The 17,610-nt window shown below is 47.4% G+C and overlaps 1 protein-coding gene across 1 annotated transcript in view; it reads right to left on the reverse strand.

Moving 5' to 3' along the window:
• Positions 1 to 17,610, reverse strand: part of LOC8035584 (sushi, von Willebrand factor type A, EGF and pentraxin domain-containing protein 1) — a 50,180-nt gene that overhangs the window by 2,526 nt on the left and 30,044 nt on the right. Inside the window, exons 9-16 of the mRNA XM_029967564.3 lie at positions 16,522 to 16,725; positions 11,757 to 12,008; positions 8,877 to 9,004; positions 8,305 to 8,413; positions 5,636 to 5,836; positions 5,069 to 5,391; positions 3,667 to 3,877; positions 806 to 967 (exon numbers count right to left, since the gene is read on the reverse strand). Of these exons, the coding sequence (XP_029823424.2) occupies positions 806 to 967; positions 3,667 to 3,877; positions 5,069 to 5,391; positions 5,636 to 5,836; positions 8,305 to 8,413; positions 8,877 to 9,004; positions 11,757 to 12,008; positions 16,522 to 16,725 (1,590 nt within the window). The remainder of the gene's footprint in view (positions 1 to 805; positions 968 to 3,666; positions 3,878 to 5,068; positions 5,392 to 5,635; positions 5,837 to 8,304; positions 8,414 to 8,876; positions 9,005 to 11,756; positions 12,009 to 16,521; positions 16,726 to 17,610) is intronic.

Below are 17,610 nucleotides of genomic sequence, written 5' to 3' on the forward strand. Positions count from 1 at the left end.
AAAACCATTTCTCAACTGATTAGAAGGCGGTTGTTAAATACATCATCTAAAATTTTTTTCCTAAACATTTTTCGGTGTTCGACTATTGATCCCCACTTTAAATTCTCCTTCATGGTGGTGACACTCGCCCCGCATCGGTAATCATTTAAAACAAATCTAGCACACTGATTCTGTAATTTTTTCAGTTTTTCTATTATGTTGTTGTGGTAGGGATCCCACACATCCGCCGCATATTCAATACATGGGTGAACAAACGTAAAGTACAAAGTTTCTTTAATTTTGCGTGAGTCCTGTCGAAAATTTCGTGGTATAAAGTTAAGCCTTTAGAGTTATCATTTCCACACGAGCTTTCCACGTTAAATCGCTAAACAAAATCACCCCCAAGTATTTTATGCTCAAGATAGCCCGAATGATTTCCTTATTTATTATATAGGTAGAGCCAATGGAGCTTTTCTTTCGAGCAAATGTCACGTGAACACATACTTTTAAACGTTCAGGTTCATTTTCCATTTGTTGCACCGTATTGGAATATTGTCAAGATCAGCCTGTAAGAAATTTACATCATTCGAATAAATTAATCACTCTATGAATAATGCAGTCGTCTGCAAATACTCTAATATTTGATTGTATTCTATTAATATAATTTATTTGTACCAGGAAGAGGAAAGGTCCCAAATCAAAACCCTGGGGCGGGGAACACCAGATGTAACACCAACGTTATCAACCAACATAAGGTCGCACTTATTAGTTTTAACACCAGTGGGCGTACATGTATAACTCGCAAGACATCTGAGTACGCTCTTACGCTGGCAGTCGTCTAGGCTTTTCCTCTTTGGAGCCTCCGTTGATGTTCCGTTAGGGCAACTCTTGCACGAGGTGCGACCGTCATCGTCCTGGTAGGTTCCCATCGGGCACGGAGAACACAGGTCCTTCTCCATGTCGTGAAAGGTGCCGCTAGGGCAGATTGCTGAAATGGACGGTACGGAAACAACAGCTTGAAATCTAAGCCACCACGGACTCTCAATAAATTCTAGTTTGATTCCAAGAACAAACATCATTCTGTGTCTTCTACACCTCGTTTTGATGTCGGCTTTATTCGCTTCGAGAGCTCCTCTAAGTTTCAATACATTGGCCCATCTACGATAACGTGTTTTATAGCGTTAGGATCACATATTGGGAGCGTTTGTTTAAAGGGAGGATGGCGAAAGGGGAAAGCGGCAAGGCGTAAGCACTGACATCGGTAACCCAGAAAACGAAAAAATGAAATAGAAAAAAAAAACTGTCATTGTGTTAGGTTGATAATGCAATTAAATGCAAAGGTGCAAGCGAGCTGGACAAGAATGACGAAAATAATCCATGGAGAAGGGGAACAAAGAACAGACACAAATCTCCAAACATTAATCATAACCTTAAAAATATAAGCCGTTCGCCCTTGGTGTTGGACTGGTGGCAGCTGATAAAACCCGTTTGCTCTACTGACGTCTAACTCCTGGTTAGCTGAGTTGGTAGAGTGCTTCACTGGAAATGGAGGGGTCCCTAATTCGATACCAGGACCAGACGGCTTTTTTTCGGTCGCGCACCAGTCACTTAGCTGTGTTTGGAGATTTGTGTTTGTTCTTTGATCCCTTTGGTCAGGGATTTTTTTGCAGGGATTTTTTTCGTGAGTCATTAGGTTTTTCTTTGCCGCGACGAATGGAAGTTGTTGGAGTGCTCGTCGACATTATTTATTTTTATACAATGTCGGTGTTTTCGTGCAAAATAAAGCTAGAAGATCTCTATAAATACAGACCTTGCAAGTGACGTTTTTTTTTTTGCATTTTTCTCAACAAGATAGAGGGGCTTAGAGCGATAAACTGGAACACCGTTCACAGGGAAAAAATGACCCTCCCCTTGGCTGCCGCCATGTTGTTCAATTTTGACCACTAAACTCGCGACCGTACGGAATCCTGAGGCTTTTACGCAAAACTGAGCCAAGATTGTTACTGCGATCGCTGTGAAAAAAACACGATAAACTATCTTTTATATACTGTTAGCCCCAGAGATCAGTGTCTAGCTCCGATAAAAACCCAACATGCAGCACCGCGGCTGACGGAATCTAGCGGAGGTATTGCGAAGCTGCCCGAGTCTTCGGCATTAAAGCACATTTTGGACATAAAACGAACGAAACATAACTTATCTCGACGGTACTGTTATTAAAGGTCAATAAGCAATTATTTGTGCTCGGTACTTCGTTAAACTCTAGACGTAAAACCATACAATCGCGTATCTAAAGGTCACAAATGTGCAGCATGGCGACGGCCGATTGGGGGTCAGTTTTAGCGGCCAGTTTATCGCTCTGCGGCCCTCTACATCGTTGATCTATTTGCATATAAAGCGCGAAGAGCGATGTGGTCTCGTCGGGACCACCGATGTCCTCGGCCGTGCCCCGCCTTTCCGAAGCGGCCGCCAGGCAGGGGTCTTTTCCCACTAGATTATTACATCAACTCTACGATTACAGGACACGACGCCTTGTCCTGCAAGACCTACGCCACTCTCAAGCTGCACAAAACAGCGTTGCCGTCTCGCGTCGGGTTACCAAGATGTCGCCACCAACGATTACAAATCGACAACACGAAAAAAAAAAAAAAAAAAAGTGCGGGCTGTGAGCATCGTCGAACGTTTTCTCCTTAAATATGTCGGGACAACGTCTTTTTCTAAACTACGCCGAAACAGGGCATGAACAGTGATTTCGTCATCAGAAAAAAATCGAAGATGACGATTCGAAGGCCGCTCGCTGTGCGACCAAAGCACTGGTCAGAGCGAAGCGCTCGTGCCCAGACCGTGCTAGGCGAAGTTTTTTTTTTGTTTTTCTGTGTTAGTGAGAACCGGGCTGTGTGGACAACAAGCTCGATAAATTGCACCCTATAGTTTAATTTCCTGCCCAACAACAGAGCCTAAAGACGCTTTCGCACTGCTCATATCGTCGGACAAAAAAGGCAGCGTTGGCTGTGGACGTGGCGGGAAAATTACGGTACCCGCGGACACGTCTCGAGCAAGTTGGGCGCACGTTTCCTTAACACGTTACATGTGCTTCCAACATGTCTGAAAACAATATTTGTACGATCAGTATTGACGGGACCGTGGTACAAGAACGAAACACCCCTCAGTGTATGCAAACGGTTTTTTTGTTCGATGTGTTAGAAGCGGGACCGCGGACTTGGCAACATAATATATACTGAAAGAATAAGACAAAAGGTGAGACCTTTTTCTTATTCCTTCGGTGTTCCTCAACTGAACCAACACGCTCGTCGGTGTTTATAATATACTCCGTTTGATCCAACGACGGGCTTCAGCGGGAGATATATACGGTCCATCCGAGAAGAATTCGATGTCTCGGGAATTTGTCACGTGTGATCTTCGGGAGGGGGCGCGGCGACGCGTGGAGGGGTGCGGTCACGTGGGTCGCAGCGCTGGGATTGACTCCGACCGGCTTTCGTATAGCGTCCATCGTAAAGCCACGCGCTCACACACTGTTTTATACATCGTAAAAAAGACACTCTAAGTAGGGATTCGAACGCCAGTCAACGCGAGATACGTGCTTCGAGCGCCGCATGAGAAAAAAACTGGGTACGGGGCATTCGAACCACGGACTCTTAAGGTGAACTGCGAGAGTAGCGAGAAACTGACTGCATTCGTTCCCGTTCAGTGCCTGGCCTTCGGCGCAGATGACGTGCGTGTCCCCGACGGCGAAGTCGATGAGGTCCATCTTGACGAGTGCGTTCTCCTCGGCCATCACTTCGTCCAGGACGGAATCCTCGATCTCTCCGATGCTCTCGAGCACTTCGTCGGCAGCGCTCGACAACTCTTCGGTGTCGTTGGTGACCGTGATGTTGTTCGCCTGAAAGAGGCGAACAACCGGAGAATTGAATGAACCGTTTGTATCGCAGTAGTAATTTAGTTGGTTTTCGGATACCTTGAACCTATGAATATAGAAAAAAAAATATTTATATTAATTATAATTAAGATGATCCCGTCGATGGAAAACGAAATACTACCGACAAGTTGTACCAAAGCAGTGCTTCGTTTTGATGTCTAAACTTTAAGAACTGAGATGTTCATCACCTGTACTACTTAGCTTTTGAATATTAAAGCGAAAGAAAAACAAAAAAAAAACGAGTAGTTAAACTTTGAACTAGAACCTGATTTCTGTCTCACTGTGTTCTACTGTCTTTGTCAAATATTAACTCATTATATAAAATTACCACGTGAGTATTTTTATTTTTCGAACGGGCCACTATATTCCCTTTTCGAATTTCACCGTTCAGAGGAATATGAACCATGCTTGTTGAGTATTTCGTTCTCCTTATATAGTATTGTGCTCACTTTGTATACTAAATAAAGATGGACGCAGTATACTAGCATAATCACTCAAATCTTCGAGAGTGGCAGCCCTTCTCAATAGCAGCAAACCCCGACGATAACGTTTCCCTTTTAGGAGATACGCTACATATTAAGGCTGGTTCAAAGATTTGCGTTTGAACGTGACCGACCTGGTTGCAACCGCATGTAAACATTTACGCCGAGGGAGCAGACTGTCGCCATCTACCGGGGAGTCTTGGAACGTTTCCGGTCAGCGTATATTTCAGGCATCATTTTGACGTTGTAACCTGTGGTTGTAGCAGGCTCCCGACGCCATCTTTCGATATGTGCGCCACTCAAGTCGGTCGTTCGCATCGCCGCCCGCCGTTGACCCTGCCAAGTTTTTTGACCGTACATTTTACAGAAAGGGAGCTACGCTTTGTATTGGTAGAACCCACCGGTGAAATACACTTGCGGAGAAAAGTTTCGATTGCTACACTGTGACAGGCAGCTGTTTCTCGTAGATAATGCGCAGATTTTATCTCGCAAACACTGCCACGCTTTCGCCCCTGGTTAAACGCAGATCGGAAAAGATCCTGCGGCTATCCGACAGGCGACGCCGGTGTGTCAGTGTGGTGTGTTGTCGAAAGCGGTCATAAGCGGTGGCATCGCAGTCGATAACGTTATGTGTGAACTAGCCTTTGAATTGCGAAGAACGCACATTACTCACGCCAAGCACGAGGGAAAACTCGGCGTCCAGCTCAGCCACGGAATTGGGCTCATCAGCCACGGGGGTGTCCAGGGACCTCCGGTGCCTCACGGTCACAGTTCCACTTGGCGGCTGGTTTGCGTCCCCCGTTCTCCCGCACTTGACTCTGACGTTGTCCAGTTTGCAGAGCGCTCCGGATCCGCAGAGCACAGTCTTCTGTACCCGACTGTAGTAATTGTTCCGGAAGGCTCTCTTAATAGCTTCTTGAACATGAGCCTCTCTACAGTCGCCGGTGTAGTAATGGGCCCTGAGTAGTCTCCTGTGCTCCAAAGGTTCCGTTGTCGCTGCCAATGAAAAGATATATATATATATATATATATATATATATATATATATATATTTAAATGACTCACCCTGAAATTCCCAAATGCTTTAAATGACACACATCAATCAGTTTAAGAACAAATATCAAAGCAAGGCCCAGAAAAAAACCGACCGTTTTTGGATCCAGACAGCCACACACACATCGTTCTCCAGAGACACGCTAGTGATCCGGGCTAATCGGCAACGAAGGGTCATGGGACGCACCGGCGCAGTCGGGCCAGGGAACCGGCAGACCAGGGGGCACGGTCTGCCAGGTGCGGTCCTTGTCGCAGATGTACTCCTCGGCGGGTTCGCCCAGGAAGTCGAAGCGCTCGTTGCAGAAGGGCTGGCAGAACTCGCCGTGGAGCCAGGAGTCGCACGAGAGCGCTCCGTTCTCGGGCGGCGGATGGTAGGGGCACTCGCTCTCTGCAAAGCGAGGTTGCAGTCACCGCCTCGCGTCGAACCATCGGGGAAACAAAAAAGTGGGCAACAGTCCTGCATAGTCTGCTGCAGGTTTAGAACAGCAGGACATGGCTCTCGCACAAAGCTCCCTGTTAGGCACGATTGGTGGTTTCCTGCTTACCACTCAAATCAAGAAAAAAAAAAAAAAAGAAGAAAACACTAGTTTTGCGCATTCTTTTTACGTCACGGGAAGTAGTTCTTACAATATTTGGTTGTCTTCGGAAGACGCGATATTTTTGGCGTTTGAAACGCGTACGCCTTGGTAAGAAGACATATATCTAATATAAAATGTATCTACATGTATATGAATTATTCGTATAAAGGGAAAGATTAGTAAGGCTTCGCGAGGAACCGGACTTTTTTCTTTTTTCGCTAAATACTACTTAGAGTCACTCCCTGACGTTAATAACTGAATAAACTTGCCTTCGTTTTTCTTTCTAGGCAATATATGGCAGTCGCCAAACGAAAATTCGAGAAATATGAGCCTCCTTCCCTCAACTAGGAGCCAGAGCAAGTGGCCACGTGGCCTGGTGCCCATCCTATGTCAACAACGTTAATCGCCATGCGCTGCTGGGGTAGGTAAAGTAGAAAACGCGTGATGAGATTCAGGCATTGTTAGAGTTCGGCCAAAATCATCGCCGCAGTGATTGGACGCGAGCCACTGCCCTAGTGTCCGCCGAGGCATCGGTTGTTACGAGCCGAAGTTGAGTGCTCACGCAGTTCAAGTTTCCACTCCATGAGTCGCGCTCGACTGACGTCAGGCGGGTGGGTTCCATCCCATAATTACCTCATCAAGCTTTGCGAAGGCGAGACTGAAAGAAATGGTCCCCTTTCATCCTCGCAATTTCACCGGGACAAAAAAGTTTCTGAGTCAGTGGCGGTCTGTGCGAGTATATACTTGGGTCAGACTATAGAGTATGCCACCGCAAAGTCATGAACATTTCAACCCGATATCGTTTCATGACCCCTTTAAGGCGAAAACGAGTACAGGAAGTGTGGCCAGCGCTCACACTTCTATAGTGGAAACGGGGGACGGCTCTCTGGGAGGAGCTTGACCTGTGATTCTCAACCTGCAACAGACAATAGGGCAAACGAAGACCTTACACTGAACCCCCGTTGCCCGATCAAAGTTAAAATAGAGGGTGTCCATTAAAAAATACACAGGGTTTTGTTTTCATCGGAAAAACAAACTACGCATCCCCGAACGCCCATTCTCCGCCCAAATGTCCTGCTAGCTGCCCAAACCAAATGCCAAAGTTTCAAAGCTTACCGTTATCTTGACCAAAAGTTATAAACAATTCTATTAGACTTTGAATAGGACATTGGCGAACAACATAGCCCTCGAACACATAGAGCTCTATGGCTCCAGTTTCCAGAAAACGGGCGAAAATGGGCCCAATTTTCCCGTTAAAAATTTCTGGAAATAACTTATAATTTTTGAATAAGATAATGGTTAGTGCTCAAACTTTGGCATCTCATTCGAACCGCTAGCGCCACATTTGGGCAGAGAATGAGCCTTCGGCGACGCGTATTCACTTTTGCGGTGAAAATAAAACGTATATTTTGCAGGGGACACCCTGTAGATCTCACCGCATATGCTTCACTAGGAAGGAAGTCTAAACTAAAGTGTTTCACATCTCATCTTCGCACTGTTTACGATGTTATGTCAATGTCACTAGCATTGCGTTCCTGTTTCCTCGGGGGTGGGGATCGTAGTGGGGGTCATTCGTGGGTCGCTCTTCACCGACACCTCTTGGATAATAGAGAGTTTTAGTAGATCGCATATATGCTGCGGAGAGCGGGTCCAGCGGGCGCGGGCTCAATTTACGCTTCAAAGTGAAGGCACGAGCTCCCGCGAGCAAAGAGCTTTAGAAAACGATCTTCTAAAAGTCTCCAATGTGTCCGTTCATTCGAACTTACTACGACACCCACCGGAAGTCGGCGGGGGCCACAGATTGGTCGCGAATGCTGCGTCTCCGTTCGGCGAGGACTCGTGTCCAATCAGCGAGGGCGCAGGTCGAAGCCGAACGATGACGCAGCGCTCCCGTCCAATCCGCGGCCCGCTCTGGCCTCCGGTAGGCGACGTAGAGAACGGAGCCTTATAGGGCCGTGTTATTTCATCAGCATCACCATAATCATCCCCATCATCATCATCATCACCGTCACCAACACTATCATCGTCATCGACACCATCGTCGTCGACATCGCCATCATCATTATCATCATCATCATCTCTCTCTCTTGAGGATTCGCAAGGGGTATGGGAGTGGGCATGCATATACGAAAGTGGGCGTGCATAATGCATATCTAAGAAGTGCTCACTACAACTTCGCGGTATAACAGGAATCATAGACCGTTGTCAATTCGATTAGACAGACAAAGCAGGCGTATGAGAACGCTTTCAGTATAGAGGAAAACAGACGAATCCTAACTCGACACGACGACCTTGAAAACGCAGCGCTCAGTGTTGCGGCTTCCGTCTGTTCCCGTGTATGTGATTTTGGTGGAGCCCTGCGTAAACTCGGATCCAGGATGGTGAGACTGTAACAGAAACAAAACGGACGAGGCGTGATTGGAGTCGGTTGGGATTTAAGCGAATATACGGCACGCTAAAAAGAGGCATGGTTCCCTCATCGTGTGAATGAACCAATTACAGAAAATATTTGACGCCTCCGCTCTATGCTCGATTTTTTATGGCAGTTGTAGTCAAATGGGAGCCGCGGACACTTTGGGGTCACCCCTTAAGCCCTCAGCCATAAGTCAAGGCTAACAAAAATAAAACTATTTTGTATTGATGCTTTGATGCTGGCTGTCAAACAAACTAAATAGACCTAAGCTCGTGCATCGAGGAAGTATATGGGTGATTGCTCTCTGTTTCAAAGGCTTCAAAATTGGCTTGCACGCATTTAGTTTTCTTCATTCACCCTTTTTGACACTATGGCTAGAGGTTCAATACACACAAAAACAAAATCTCAAACAATCTACGAAGCAAAGTTGCTCTTACTTGCTTGACGTAAACATAGCCAGAATTGTCTTCAAATAGGGGTTCTCTCCAGGATACCTTCACTTTCAAGTCGGTCGTGTTTACGTGGATGTCTTGAGGACAGGATGTCATCAAGGGCTTCTCTTTGTCTGCGGTACAAAAAATTCAAACGGTAATAAGTAAAACATTTCCAGCTCTATACGGATTAAAACAGAAGGTGAGAAGATGGAAGCGTCTGGCAACGTCCGAACGCACAGCTCCGATTGGAAGGAAAGTGGGTGGACGCAAAGGCCAGCTGCCTCTGTCTCTTGCCTCCCTCCAATCAGGGTTATTGAGAGCATCGTCCGCTCCCCGCACAGGGCCTGGCGTTCGAACGCCGAACACCAGACCCTGCGTGGCCACATATTACGCACGAAATGTATAAAAAAAAAACGACCCCGTTACTTCAAGTCACGTGGTTGTTTTGTTGTTTCACCATTTGTGTGTCGCTGGTACGAAGGTCACGTGGTTGGTGCCACGACGGTTCAGGGAACCACGTGAGATGACATCACGTGTAAACTTACGTTTTGTTGCCGCACTTTCGTGTTTCGTCGGAAACCTATGCGGAGAGCAAGTCGTCTGCTTCGTGCGCAGGAGTTGTGGTGACGTCAGAAGGATGCCGAGCTCTGATTGGCTTTGATTGAAAGGATAGTGGGTAGACCTCAATGCTATATGCCTCGAGGTCTACCCACTATTTTTTTTCTCAGTCATCCACTAAAAGCTCAACGTCCTGACACCATCGCAACCCCTGTGCAAGAAGTAGGAGAACTTGAGCTCCGCGTAGTGCTGCGAGCCCAAGAGCGTATTCTACGGTAGTCCTAATGAGCATGAAACTCAAAGTCCGATGGCGTGTTAGCTTTCGTCTTGGTATTCTACGGTTTTCCCATGTTCACCCTACATACAAAATTTACGTATGTACAACGTAATGTACAGCGTTAATGCCGTTTTCGCACCGTGAGGCCCTGGTTCTTTTTTTTTTTTTTCTTCTTTTTTTTTTTTTTAAACGTCCGGACCATCCTAGACAAAAAAAAAAAGAAAAAAAAAGCTATAGCTTGGAAAGAAACACTGGACCCGCGCAAAATCAGTTTATGCCTGTGGATGACGATAATGCCGCGTTTTACCCCTTGCATATACTCTTATTTAAATGATTTCGTCGTCATACCAGTGAAAACTTCGAGCGACGAAATTTTATTCGAAGTTAGCTAATGAAACAGACAAATAAAATCAGAGCTGTCCTTGGTCTACAGTAGTTTTTCGAAATTCAGCTACACGCCAGCAGAAAAACGCAAGTGCTGAATTTCACTATACGTTTTGGAGGCTCGTCGAGCCATAAACAATAGAAAGTTCTAGTATTGCGTATATACGAGCAAGCCAGGCACGTAGCCAGGATTTTGTGCCATATCGGGGGGGGGGGGGGGGGGGTGCGCCCATGACAAAATGCTGTATGAGGGGGGGGGGCGCCCATGACAAAATGCTGTATGAGGGGAAGGGGGGAGAGGAGGTCCCAGCAAAATGAAAGATTTCGGGGGGGGGGGGGGGTCCGCCCCCCCCCCCCCCTGGCTACGTGCCTGGAGCAAGCACATGCGCCGTGCATAAGCGTTTCCGGCTCCACACTGCATGCGTGCGTCGTCGCCATGCGCCAATCGAGGACGCAGTTTGGGCTCCGCGTATGCGCAATGGCGACAACGCTACTAGTTCTTTGCGTACGCTTTTCTAAAAATCGATAATAACTCCGTTTTCTTTTTTTTCAAGAACGTCTTCACCAATTGGCAAAGTTTTTGACGAAGTAAAGCGGACAAGTTTCGGCATATATCAGCCAAGTATCGAATGATTAACGTTGCAAGATTCGAATGCAGATATCGCTAAAGTCAAAACGTCGCCACAGCCGTTTATACTGAGAGAGTTTGGCCTTCTCAAGGATATTTTGACAGCCTGGCAACCGCAGCAGCGTAATCGGACACCCGGGGCATGACTGCTTCCGTCCGACATTTTGTGGCTCCGACTCATAGGAACTCTATGCGATTTCTCAGGAATAAACGAGACCAAGAAGTACCGCCATTTGTGTTATCGCGAAATCCGCGGGTTCTAGCGAGCAACAAGCTCCGCCCGCATTGGCCAAACTGACTCTCAGTACAAACGTCTCTGAACCTCACACATTGCATCATGTCTCATTTTGCCCCGCCTTACCGTACAACGTAATGTAGAACGTTTACGTAACGATAGCCTAGTGTACAACGTTTACGCATGTATAACGTAGGTAAGCATGTATCTATGTACAGCGCAATAACGTAACGCAGAACGGTAACGGATGCACAACGTAATGTACAACATTTACTAATAGGAAGTTTTCCTATACCGCGTTTCACCCTCCTCTAAGCCCGCCTCAACGAAGAAGCCGCTACTGCGCCTGCGCGCCGATGGCCTTGACTGTAGATTTGCGGGTATCGTAGCGCGTTGCGGAGAGCGTTGCGGGACGACGAAAACGATCTCCGAAAACTCCTTAATGTAGGACATAATGCGTTCACGTATGTCGAACGTAATGCACAGCGTTTACGCATGTTCTACTTAATCTATTGCGCTTACGTGTGCAGAACGTAATTTACAACTCTTACCTAAGTATGGCTTAAGCTATACAGCGTTCATGTATGTACAGCCTTTACGTACGTTCAACGTAATATATTGCGTTTGCGTATGTAGAACGTAATGTGGAATATTTACGTATGTTTCACGTAATCTATTGTTTTTACGCATGTAGAACGTGATGTACAACGTTTACGTCGGTATTTCGCAGCGTGCAACGTTTACGCATGTATAACCTAATGCATAACGTTTACGCTTCTACGAAGTGACGTATGTACTTACCGAGCACCGTTACGGTGAACGTGCACACTGCCGACAAGCGAGCAGCGTCGGTGGCCTTGAAACGAATCTCCGTTTTCCCGATCGGGAACAGCCAAGGAGACGTTATGTTCTCGGGCATTTTCTGGATGAATGGAACCTCCCCGCTGTTGTCCTTGACCTCTGGCTGACTCCAAGCGATCCTGGCATAGCTCCGTCGGGCTTCGGCGGGCCGGACTTCGTCTTGAGGGCACTGGATCTGAGGCTTTTCCTTGTCTGGAAGGCGTGGAAAGCGTCGAAACAGAGCGGGCTCATTCGATTTACGTGCCACCAGTCTGCACTGCTGCAAAAAAAGTGTAGCGGGGCACAGAAAAGAGCACTGGAGTGTGTATTTCCGGTAGTGTTTATATGCGCCACGCAAGTTCGTCTGCTTCTTGCACAGCGTTTGCGATGATGTCAGAATGCTGAGCTCTTATTAACTGATTGAAAACCCCCCCAAAAAAAAAATAGTGGATCGACCTCAAGGCATCTAGCATTGAGTTCTACCCACTATCCTTTCAATCAAAGCCAACAAGAGCTCGCAGTCATTCTGACGTCACCGCAACCTTCGCGAAACAAGCAGACGACTTGCTGTCAGAATAGATAGGCTGCACTCGTAAGTCAAACACGACGCGGCGTGCAGCCGGTGCAGGTGGTGCATGTGAATCGAAGGAGCTTAGTGATCGAACGCGGAGACGCGAATAAGTTCTCGTGCTCAAGGTAACGTACACTCTACACTTCATTTCAGATAAGGCTCGACCGCAGCCAACGCTATTGGTCCGAAGAAAAAAAAAATCAAGCCCATATACGGAGCAGAAAAAATCTGCTCCGTATATGGTAAACCACATACGGAGCAGAAGTTCGTCTGCTTGCATGGGGGTTGCAATATGATGTCCGAACGCCGAGCTCTTATTGGCGGATTGAAGAAATAGTGGGTAGACCTCAAGGCATCTAGCATTGAGGTCTACCCCCAATCCTTACAATCAAAGCCAGCCAAAGCTCGGCGTCGTTTTGACGTTGCCACAACTCCTGCGCAAGAAACAGACGGCTTGCTCTCCTTATATCCTCCTGAGATTCGGTTCGAGGCTACCCTGGTAGGAAACATGCAGAGAGGGCGCCATTATAGGAAGGGAAGGGTTCGTAACGGTTACGGGCAACGTTAGTAATTCCAAAAGTTATTGGACTACTCTCGCGATTACTCGCTAATAAAACATAATCAAACGATTACGCGACCGCTCCAAAAAGTAATAGATCACAAGTAATTTGATTACTTGTAATGAGTACCGTACAAGTCTGGCATACAGTCACCGACAACAGCATAAGAAAGGCGGGACGTTGAGGGATCCAGGCACCTCATCAGCCAATCAGATTGCGATATTCGCCGATAGGAATCGCGAAAAACCAATCAGGAAGCAAGGGGGCGGGGACATATTGAGCCACGTCCCGCGTGTCTTTTAAAGCCGTCAGTTGGTACAGTGTGGTAGCTAAAGGGGCCATTAAAAAAGCCTTCTCACATTTGCTCAACACTGCTTAGAACGAATTCCCCGCGTTCACCTTATATACACAATGTATCGGAAACAAATGGAAAAAAAAAATTAAAGTGGGCTTGAGGTGAAGAAGTAATCGGAAAGTACTTTGTTTAACAGGACGGTGTCCGATGGGCTTGCGATGACTCGCTACCAACGTTACTACATGTTGCCTCAGTTGCGGAACTCCCGTGGCGCTCAGGTTACACCGTCTAATGAAATTTATTACTGTAAATTATTTCAGCTTATCCAGAAAGAGAAGCTATACCTAATCTCGAAGAATGTTAGCTCAGATCATGCATTGAGAACAAATATCTGGAAAAAACCCAAAGTAAGAACTAATTATGGCAAGCAACAATTGGATTATCAAGTTTTCGCATTGTTAAACAAAATTGAAGAAAAGGTAAACTTTTAGTGTTCCTTTCTGATTTTCAAGAGAAATCTTAAAGAGCTCCTGCTGGAGAGTGGTATCGTTTATGAATGTGGAATATATATGTGAAAATGGCCTTTTTTGATGTAACTTGTATTCTTTTTCCAATCGTGTCAAATCTGGTACAGTGTTTGTTATGAATTTGCTTGGTTCTGCATGTGCATTGGCAGATGTCCTGTTTTGCGCTGTACTGTAAAGGGAGGTAGAGGCCTCGTCAAGGTGCAATGGCAGCTTTTTTTCCTACCTCCCTTCCTCCCCTTGTTTGAAGAGAAATAAACAAACTGAACTGAACTATGATATTGTAGTGAGTGCGCAGGCGAGCTGGTGGAAATTAACCATTGTGATGTTAGCCTGAGACTGAGGCAGGAAAAGAGGAAGTTTCAAAGTAGAAGTAGCTGGAGACGTATCCTCGACTGTTCCTTTTTCTTCTACTTTGAAACTTCCTCTTTTCCTGCCTCAGTCTCAGGCTAACATCACAATGGTGAACTGAACTCACCGCGGTCCGCCTCCCGCAGAGCCGTGTATTGGGAGAGTTTGGCCAATAGGCGGAGCAAAGGCCGCCGCCAGCGCCAAATATTCCCCCCCGTGCTTAGAGCGTAAACTAAATTTGTGACACAGCGTCGATCAATCAGGAGACCGCGACGTCACAATATTGCAAACGACATTCGAAGTGTGAAATAGAGGCGTTCAGTCTCGGCCTCTCTGCTCCATCTCACAGATGTCGGCAGTGAAGACAAAGGTACAGGCGCGTGAAGCTAGCTCAGCAAAACGCTTTTGTTTGTACAAGAACTCGTCCATAAGAGCCACTTTCCAAAGCGACGCGCTCGTGCCCATGCCTTTCTCTGCACTGCTGATGTTGGCTTGTTAGAACAGCGTCCTGTGACTGGCGGAAAGAAAACAGTGCAAAGGGTGGGGCGCGCGAGCGTCTGGAGATGCGGAGTCCCGCTCGGCTCGTGCGCTGGCTTTGACAGTGCTTTGTTTCCCCGTCTCAGCTGAGACGCTGTTTCTAGCAAGTTGGCCCTGGTTTGGAGCGCACGTTCGTTTATTCTACACTTGAATATTGGCGTGACGAAAACCTCGCACGCACAAAGTTTTCAGTCACTGAGGGTCACACCTTTTAACTCTAGCGACGCTAAAACGGCTTGAATTAGTCGTGTCACAAATTTAGAGTTAACGACCACCGCTAGGGTCTGTTTCGCGGCCTGTGATTGGCCCCGAGATGCTCGCCTATTCAAACCAATGTATGGCCAAACTCTCTCGATAAACGGCTCTGGCCTCCCGTCGTTTGAAGCGCCATCTAGATTGTCGGTGCAAAACTATGCGTTTCATAGAGTAAAGTGAAGCGCAATCTAGATGCTTTGCATCAAAACAAATGCGTTCCATAAAACGCACTGTAGTTATCGAGGCAGCCATCCTGGAACCAGTGGTGCGTCGAACGATGGGAGGCGAGCCGTGAGGGGAGAGGGGGGGGGGGGGGGGGTTACTGATCGTCCAAGCAGCGTCTATGGGCGGTTTCGCAACTGAGCTAATCTTGTAACGTTTCTCGATACCCGCGCCCGCTGCAGAGACTGACGTCGCTTCCGGTGGGGGATGCTTTGAATCGTAGCTTCGGTGTCTGTCGCCGCTCAACTAAAAAATTCCTAAAAAATAACGCGGATCACGATTAGTTTGTCTGCCTTTTTCTAGCTATGGCATATTTTGACGAATTCCAAATTAAAGTACGCCAGCTACAGCAAATATTTCAAAAGTTGCTTAGTGAAGTCAAGGTAATTATTTCGGTAATTATCCTTTCACAATCGTAGCCTGACGTTCTCCGCGGTCGAAAACGTTATCTCGAGGTAATCACCTCGTTATTTGAAATATAATTTTCTAAAAAAAGAAATATGTTTTTGTTAGCACATAATATATTTTATCAGCCGAATTCCGTGAGGAAATCGTCATAAAGAACCGTCATGAAGAACCGTCACGAAGAATTGTGACATCACGTAACATAATGACGTTAGCGGAAATCCTGACGTCTTGTGACGCCGTGACGCCACGTGACACCCGGTCAAGCGTGAAGTCAAAGTACAGTTACGTCATAATGTCATGTGACGTAACGGCGTTACGTGACATCAGGGTGTAACGTGCACAACACTGTCACGTGACGTCAAGTGCCACCATGATGTCATGTGACGGCGTCACAAAACATGATACTGCGACGTCACGTGATAACATGGCGTTGCGTGAAGCCATAAGGTTATGCGACGTCGCATGCCGCGTCATCGTATATGACATTGTGACTTCGTGTAACGTCACATTTTTGTAGACTCATGACGTCACGTGACGTCACAGACACATATCGTGTGTACACTTCATTCATGACACATCTTTGTCAGCCTCCTTCGTCAGCATGCTCAAGCTTGTGTCCTTTTTCCTATTTATTCAACGATACTCCGGCTCTTCGCGGCAAGTCATAACAGGACTGGACTGGTACAGCCTGTATATAACACAGTGTCTTCGGTGAAGCATCCCTTATTTCCGACATTCGTTAGTGTACATTCTATGAGCTTGGCGTATCCCGACCGAGGTGCCTGCAATATGACGGAGGCCTATTGCGGAGAAGGCGCCGTGTAACCGAGCTTTCGGTTGCACGTCAAAAGATCCCCAGGTGGTCGAAATTAATCCTCTGTCCTCCGCTGGGGCGTGCCAGATGCCCGTCGTAGGTTTGGCACGTAAAACCCCCAAATTTGACTTTTTTTTGAGCTTGGCGTCAAAGGCTCGAGACGATGGGGGATACAATCTTTGCACTCACCCACGCAGCTGAAGAGGGCCGATTGATTATCAGGACCCACCCACTGTCCGTTCGCCTCACACATTATGATGACAGGGCCTTGTAGTTCGAAGCCGCTTAGGCACTGCGGCATGATCCAGTCCTTGTAGAGGTAAGGACGGCTTCGTCGAAAATCACCGAGTCTGGCAGCGTAAGCTGGGGATGGCGGGGGCGGACACTCCACAGCTTTGAAGCAAAAGAAAAAAAAAAAAACGGCAACATAAGTGTAAGAAACGGAGATCTTGTTTATGTTGTTATTTGGACTGCTGAGGAGCAGAAGGGGTATGCACTAGAGGCCATGTTTGAGGGCGCTGTTTAGAGCGCATGCTCAGAACGAGCTCACATCAATAGGCTGCTAAGACCGCGGAAATCTTGATGGTGCAGAATGCACGTTGCAAAAGAACTCTGGAAGCTCACCATCAGCGCGCGCACAGCATTCGCGCTCACAGCTATGGCCGCCAGTGAATATACTTCCCATACACCAACACCCGACTCCGACGTCACGTTGCTACGGTGGCGCTGCTATTGCCAGGGTTCATGCGAAGAAGCTTCACTTCATGCGAATCTGGTTCCTGCGCCCGCGCAGAGCCCACACCCTCGCGTGGGAACTCCGCGTTTCCCCACACCTCGCGAGGGCATGTTTGTACACAGCGCGTTGGTCTATACACCGTAGACGATTGCAAGCGGGACATCTGGCCGCCGCCATGTCCCTGCTCGTGTGGGCAAGTACGTACATCTGCACGCACTTGCCCGCGCGACAAGTTCGAGGGCGCGTACAAAAAGCACGGTCGAAGATAGGAGTCATTGCGTTCTTAACCTAACACCGACAAAGTCGACAGTCTGACATTGCTCTTATCTCCGTCGATGAAAGCCGAAAGAATCCGAACGTGCTAGCGAGCTGAGCAGCGCACGATTTGGCACCCTGGCCGTTCCGTCTCTGCTAAGGCTCGTTGCCTAGAAAGCCTCACACGTTTTCTAAGAATTTCTCTGCCTCTACCCCCGTGTTCGGGGCTCGCTGGCTCAATGATTACCGCCATCTTCCCCGGCCTGAGAGCGGGACATTCCCGCTTC

Source organism: Ixodes scapularis, unplaced genomic scaffold (genome assembly GCF_016920785.2).
Source record: "Ixodes scapularis isolate PalLabHiFi unplaced genomic scaffold, ASM1692078v2 PGA_scaffold13__105_contigs__length_92229423, whole genome shotgun sequence".
NCBI classification, from domain to species: domain Eukaryota; kingdom Metazoa; phylum Arthropoda; class Arachnida; order Ixodida; family Ixodidae; genus Ixodes; species Ixodes scapularis.